The 6,731-nt window shown below is 66.9% G+C and overlaps 1 protein-coding gene across 1 annotated transcript; it reads right to left on the reverse strand.

Annotated features, from left to right (window-relative positions):
- Positions 1 to 319: 319 nt before the first annotated feature.
- LbrM_22_1620 (hypothetical protein, unknown function) lies at positions 320 to 6,541 on the reverse strand (the record flags this gene model as incomplete). Its single annotated transcript, XM_001565029.2, has 1 exon — positions 320 to 6,541. The coding sequence occupies one exon, from the start codon at positions 6,539 to 6,541 to the stop codon at positions 320 to 322; it is 6,222 nt and encodes a 2,073-aa protein (XP_001565079.1).
- Positions 6,542 to 6,731: the final 190 nt, after the last annotated feature.

Raw genomic sequence — 6,731 nt, forward strand, 5'->3', positions numbered from 1 at the left:
TGCAGGGGGAGGTTTAATTTCGCCTCATCTTCATCAATTGTTGGGGAGGAGGCGTAAAACACAACCCTCATCCACAAGTGTAGGGGCAGGGCGGTTATACCACCCCCTCTCCAACACCTGGGGGAGGGGAGTAATTATGTCCCCTCCTCCCCACCTAGTGGAGGGGGAGGGCATCAACTCCGCCACCTCCTCCAATATTTGTGCAGAGCAGCAAACCACCACCATCATCATCAAGCAGTGCGCGGACAGCAGCATTATCCCCCCCCTCCTCAACCACCACGTGGAGGAGGACGGTTATCACCGCCGCCTCCTCCACCATTTAGTGCAGCAGCAGCAGCACCACAGCACCATCGTCGAGCAGCGTCGCGACAGCAGCAGTGATACCACGCCCCTCATCAAGCAGCGCGTGGAGGGGGGCTATCATCTCCGCCGCCTCCTCCACCACCTTGTGGAGCAGGGTTATCATCTCCGCCTCCTGCTCCACTAGGTGGTGCAGCAGCTCCAGCACAGCAGCACCGTCGCGCAGCGTCGCGCCAGCAGCAGTGCTCCCGCGCCGCGCCTCAGCAAGCGCCTGGCGGAGGGCTGTCATCTCCGCCGCCTGCTCCGCCACCTTGTCGCGCAGGCCTGTCATCTCCGCCGCCTGCTCCGCTATTTGGTCCCGCAGCGCCTGCACGACAGCACCGTCGCGCAGCGTCGCGCCAGCAGCAGTGCTCCCGCGCCGCGCCTCAGCAAGCGCCTGGCAGAGGGCTGTCATCTCCGCCGCCTGCTCCGCCACCTTGTCGCGCAGGCCTGTCATCTCCGCCGCCTGCTCCGCTATTTGGTCCCGCAGCGCCTGCACGACAGCACCGTCGCGCAGCGTCGCGCCAGCAGCCGTGCTCCCGCGCCGCGCCTCAGCAAGCGCCTGGCGGAGCGCTGCCATCTCCGACTCCTGCTCCGCTATTTGGTCCCGCAGCGCCTGCACGTCAGCACCGTCGCGCAGCGTCGCACCAGCAGCCGTGCTCCCGCGCCGCGCCTCAGCAAGCGCCTGGCGGAGGGCTGTCATCTCCGCCGCCTGCTCCGCTATTTGGTCCCGCAGCGCCTGCACGACAGCACCGTCGCGCAGCGTCGCGCCAGCAGCAGTGCTCCCGCGCCGCGCCTCAGCAAGCGCCTGGCGGAGGGCTGTCATCTCCGCCGCCTGCTCCGCTATTTGGTCCCGCAGCGCCTGCACGTCAGCACCGTCGCGCAGCGTCGCGCCAGCAGCCGTGCTCCCACGCCGCGCCTCAGCAAGCGCCTGGCGGAGCGCTGTCATCTCCGACTCCTGCTCCGCTATTTGGTCCCGCAGCGCCTGCACGTCAGCACCGTCGCGCAGCGTCGCGCCAGCAGCAGTGCTCCCGCGCCGCGCCTCAGCAAGCGCCTGGCGGAGCGCTGCCATCTCCGCCGCCTGCTCCGCTATTTGGTCCCGCAGCGCCTGCACGTCAGCACCACCGTCGCGCAGCGTCGCGCCAGCAGCCGTGCTCCCGCGCCGCGCCTCAGCAAGCGCCTGGCAGAGGGCTGTCATCTCCGCCGCCTGCTCCGCCACCTTGTCGCGCAGGCCTGTCATCTCCGCCGCCTGCTCCGCTATTTGGTCCCGCAGCGCCTGCACGACAGCACCGTCGCGCAGCGTCGCGCCAGCAGCAGTGCTCCCGCGCCGCGCCTCAGCAAGCGCCTGGCAGAGGGCTGTCATCTCCGCCGCCTGCTCCGCCACCTTGTCGCGCAGGCCTGTCATCTCCGCCGCCTGCTCCGCTATTTGGTCCCGCAGCGCCTGCACGACAGCACCGTCGCGCAGCGTCGCGCCAGCAGCCGTGCTCCCGCGCCGCGCCTCAGCAAGCGCCTGGCGGAGGGCTGTCATCTCCGCCGCCTGCTCCGCTATTTGGTCCCGCAGCGCCTGCACGACAGCACCGTCGCGCAGCGTCGCGCCAGCAGCCGTGCTCCCGCGCCGCGCCTCAGCAAGCGCCTGGCGGAGGGCTGTCATCTCCGCCGCCTGCTCCGCTATTTGGTCCCGCAGCGCCTGCACGTCAGCACCGTCGCGCAGCGTCGCGCCAGCAGCAGTGCTCCCGCGCCGCGCCTCAGCAAGCGCCTGGCGGAGCGCTGCCATCTCCGCCGCCTGCTCCGCTATTTGGTCCCGCAGCGCCTGCACGTCAGCACCGTCGCGCAGCGTCGCGCCAGCAGCCGTGCTCCCACGCCGCGCCTCAGCAAGCGCCTGGCGGAGCGCTGTCATCTCCGACTCCTGCTCCGCTATTTGGTCCCGCAGCGCCTGCACGTCAGCACCGTCGCGCAGCGTCGCGCCAGCAGCCGTGCTCCCACGCCGCGCCTCAGCAAGCGCCTGGCGGAAGGCTGTCATCTCCGCCGCCTGCTCTGCCACCTTGTCGCGCAGGCCTGTCATCTCCGCCGCCTGCTCCGCTATTTGGTCCCGCAGCGCCTGCACATCAGCACCAGCATCGCGCAGCGTCGCGCCAGCAGCAGTGCTCCCGCGCCGCGCCTCAGCAAGCGCCTGGCGGAGGGCTGCCATCTCCGACTCCTGCTCCGCTATTTGGTCCCGCAGCGCCTGCACGTCAGCACCACTGTCGCGCAGCGTCGCGCCAGCAGCAGTGCTCCCACGCCGCGCCTCAGCAAGCGCCTGGCGGAGGGCTGCCATCTCCGACTCCTGCTCCGCCACCTTGTCGCGCAGGCCTGTCATCTCCGCCGCCTGCTCCGCTATTTGGTCCCGCAGCGCCTGCACGACAGCACCACTGTCGCGCAGCGTCGCGCCAGCAGCAGTGCTCCCGCGCCGCGCCTCAGCAAGCGCCTGGCGGAGGGCTGCCATCTCCGACTCCTGCTCCGCTATTTGGTCCCGCAGCGCCTGCACGTCAGCACCACTGTCGCGCAGCGTCGCGCCAGCAGCAGTGCTCCCACGCCGCGCCTCAGCAAGCGCCTGGCGGAGGGCTGCCATCTCCGCCGCCTGCTCCGCCACCTTGTCGCGCAGGCCTGTCATCTCCGCCGCCTGCTCCGCTATTTGGTCCCGCAGCGCCTGCACGTCAGCACCACTGTCGCGCAGCGTCGCGCCAGCAGCAGTGCTCCCACGCCGCGCCTCAGCAAGCGCCTGGCAGAGGGCTGACATCTCCGCCGCCTGCTCCGCCACCTTGTCGCGCAGGCCTGTCATCTCCGCCGCCTGCTCCGCCATTTGGTCCCGCAGCGCCTGCACGTCAGCACCACTGTCGCGCAGCGTCGCGCCAGCAGCAGTGCTTCCGCGCCGCGCCTCAGCAAGCGCCTGGCGGAGGGCTGTCATCTCCGCCGCCTGCTCCGCCACCTTGTCGCGCAGGCCTGCCATCTCCGCCGCCTGCTCCGCTATTTGGTCCCGCAGCGCCTGCACGTCAGCACCACTGTCGCGCAGCGTCGCGCCAGCAGCAGTGCTCGCACGCCGCGCCTCAGCAAGCGCCTGGCGGAGGGCTGCCATCTCCGCCGCCTGCTCCGCTATTTGGTCCCGCAGCGCCTGCACGTCAGCACCACTGTCGCGCAGCGTCGCGCCAGCAGCAGTGCTTCCGCGCCGCGCCTCAGCAAGCGCCTGGCGGAGGGCTGTCATCTCCGACTCCTGCTCCGCCACCTTGTCGCACAGGCCTGCCATCTCCGCCGCCTGCTCCGCTATTTGGTCCCGCAGCGCCTGCACGTCAGCACCACCGTCGCGCAGCGTCGCGCCAGCAGCAGTGCTCGCACGCCGCGCCTCAGCAAGCGCCTGGCGGAGGGCTGTCATCTCCGACTCCTGCTCCGCCACCTTGTCGCACAGGCCTGTCATCTCCGCCGCCTGCTCTGCCATCTGGTCCCGCAGCGCCTGCACGTCAGCACCGTCGCGCAGCGTCGCGCCAGCAGCAGTGCTCCCACGCCGCGCCTCAGCAAGCGCCTGGCGGAGCGCCGCCATCTCCGCCGCCTGCTCCGCCACCTTGTCGCGCAGGCCTGTCATCTCCGCCGCCTGCTCCGCTATTTGGTCCCGCAGCGCCTGCACGTCAGCACCACTGTCGCGCAGCGTCGCGCCAGCAGCAGTGCTTCCGCGCCGCGCCTCAGCAAGCGCCTGGCGGAGGGCTGCCATCTCCGACTCCTGCTCCGCCACCTTGTCGCACAGGCCTGTCATCTCCGCCGCCTGCTCCGCTATTTGGTCCCGCAGCGCCTGCACGACAGCACCACCGTCGCGCAGCGTCGCGCCAGCAGCAGTGCTTCCTCGCCGCGCCTCAGCAAGCGCCTGGCGGAGGGCTGCCATCTCCGACTCCTGCTCCGCCACCTTGTCGCACAGGCCTGTCATCTCCGCCGCCTGCTCCGCTATTTGGTCCCGCAGCGCCTGCACGACAGCACCGTCGCGCAGCGTCGCGCCAGCAGCAGTGCTCCCACGCCGCGCCTCAGCAAGCGCCTGGCGGAGGGCTGTCATCTCCGACTCCTGCTCCGCCACCTTGTCGCACAGGCGTGCCATCTCCGCCGCCTGCTCCGCTATTTGGTCCCGCAGCGCCTGCACGACAGCACCACTGTCGCGCAGCGTCGCGCCAGCAGCAGTGCTCCCACGCCGCGCCTCAGCAAGCGCCTGGCGGAGGGCTGTCATCTCCGACTCCTGCTCCGCCACCTTGTCGCACAGGCCTGTCATCTCCGCCGCCTGCTCCGCTATTTGGTCCCGCAGCGCCTGCACGACAGCACCACTGTCGCGCAGCGTCGCGCCAGCAGCAGTGCTTCCTCGCCGCGCCTCAGCAAGCGCCTGGCGGAGGGCTGCCATCTCCGACTCCTGCTCCGCCACCTTGTCGCACAGGCCTGTCATCTCCGCCGCCTGCTCCGCTATTTGGTCCCGCAGCGCCTGCACGACAGCACCACCGTCGCGCAGCGTCGCGCCAGCAGCAGTGCTTCCGCGCCGCGCCTCAGCAAGCGCCTGGCGGAGGGCTGCCATCTCCAACTCCTGCTCCGCCACCTTGTCGCGCAGGCCTGTCATCTCCGCCGCCTGCTCTGCCATCTGGTCCCGCAGCGCCTGCACGACAGCACCGTCGCGCAGCGTCGCGCCAGCAGCAGTGCTCCCACGCCGCGCCTCAGCAAGCGCCTGGCGGAGGGCTGCCATCTCAGACTCCTTCTCCTCCATCTCGTCTCGCAGGGCGGCCATCTCCGCCTCGTGCGCCGGAAAGTGATGGTGGCCTTTTGTGGTTGAGACTTTGTAGGGGACAGTGCTGCGGTGGAGTGGATGGAGTGTGGTGTACGCATTGTGCGCAGGAATGTGGTGTTTCGGGTGCTGTGTGTCTTCGCTGTTGAAGAGGTGACTAGTGTTGTGAGGAGAGTTTTCGATGGCGTTTACTATTGCAGCTGAGTTCATGCGAGAGGGTGAGAGCGGTTCTTGCGGAGTTGTCTGCTCCGTTGTGAGGAATATTGATTCTATCATGGTGTGTGCATCGTGGGAAGAAGACTTGATAGTCCTAGAAAAAAGGGATTCGTCGTCGACGGAGAGGGGCTGTGGCTGTGATGCAAAGCTACTGCGGGTAGCGTAATGGGCATGAGTCGGTGCAATTTTGGCGTCAGTGCGATGTTGGTGTAGTAATGATTGAAGATGCGGAAGTTCTTCCGGATCCGCAGACACACACGCCGAAGCTGTGTGAGCTAGCTGCGTCAGTGCCCACCGACCGTGAATGGCGGTCACCTTCGGCGAATGTAGTGGCAACTCATGTTCGTGTGGCCCTTGAGTGGCTCTGTAGGTGTAGTGATAGGATGGCGACATCGACTGCGTCGGAGAGAGTGGCGGAGAGGTACCTGCAAAGCTGCTCTGTCGCTCAGGTAGCTGCATGTGGAAGCCAGAGGAGTAAGGAGAAGGCTGCTCGCTGCCAATTCCAGAGGCAATCCTCGTGGGGGCCACCGTCATGGTGCCTGTCGAGTTATGTGTGATAAGCGGCTGTGGGTGGGTGATGGGGCGCTGCTGCGCCTCCAAAAGAGCGCGGTTATCCTCTTGTAGCGCTTCTGCCAAGAGCTGCCTGCGGGCTAGGTGATGACGAAGAAGCAGATTGTCGCGTCTCTGTGCATCCACAGTCGCCTCCAACCCTGAGATGTACTCCTCCCTCTGCCGTTCGAGCTTGCTAGAACGTCTGAGCTGCATCTGCAGTCGCTTAAGCTCTCGCTGCGTCTCGGCGAGCTCGTGCTCTATGGATAGCGGCGTGGGATACATACTGGGTGAGATTGTCGATGAAGATGACGGCGAGGAGGGCGCCGTAGCGAATTCCTTTCCGTTCGTTGTAATATCCACCTCCGTCTCGCGTGAGCCATGCATTGAAAGAAAACTACGATTTGTCGAACGCTGGCTACACGTCGGCCTCAACGGCAGGAGATACTCCTGTGCTTTGGCACTCGTCTTCGTTGCGGGATTGAGAGAACTGATGTTGTCCTCCTCGCATCTCGAGTTGGCAATAGATGCACCTCGCAAAGTGCCTCTGACCGTCGATTGCGGAGAGAAATGGTTTCGATTCAACGCGGGTCGCTGCTGCTGGTGGTGGTGGTGGTGTGGCGGCTGAGCTCTTTGTCGCGTGCGAGACGAGTGCATCCTCAGCAGCCCTCGTTGATATGTCTGTATTTTCTAGAGTTGTTTGTTTCTACTTGCTGCCACCGCACGCAACGCCACCGGGAGTAAGTGAGTGTGCGTATGAGTGCTGCGCAGGCTCGGAGAAAGTGAGAAGGATCGAGAGAGGCGAGGGAGACACACACACACACATACATGCGCACCTGGAGAGGGT

Source organism: Leishmania braziliensis, contig 30 (genome assembly GCF_000002845.2).
Source record: "Leishmania braziliensis MHOM/BR/75/M2904 WGS CADA00000000 data, contig 30, whole genome shotgun sequence".
Classification (NCBI taxonomy): Eukaryota; Euglenozoa; class Kinetoplastea; order Trypanosomatida; family Trypanosomatidae; genus Leishmania; species Leishmania braziliensis.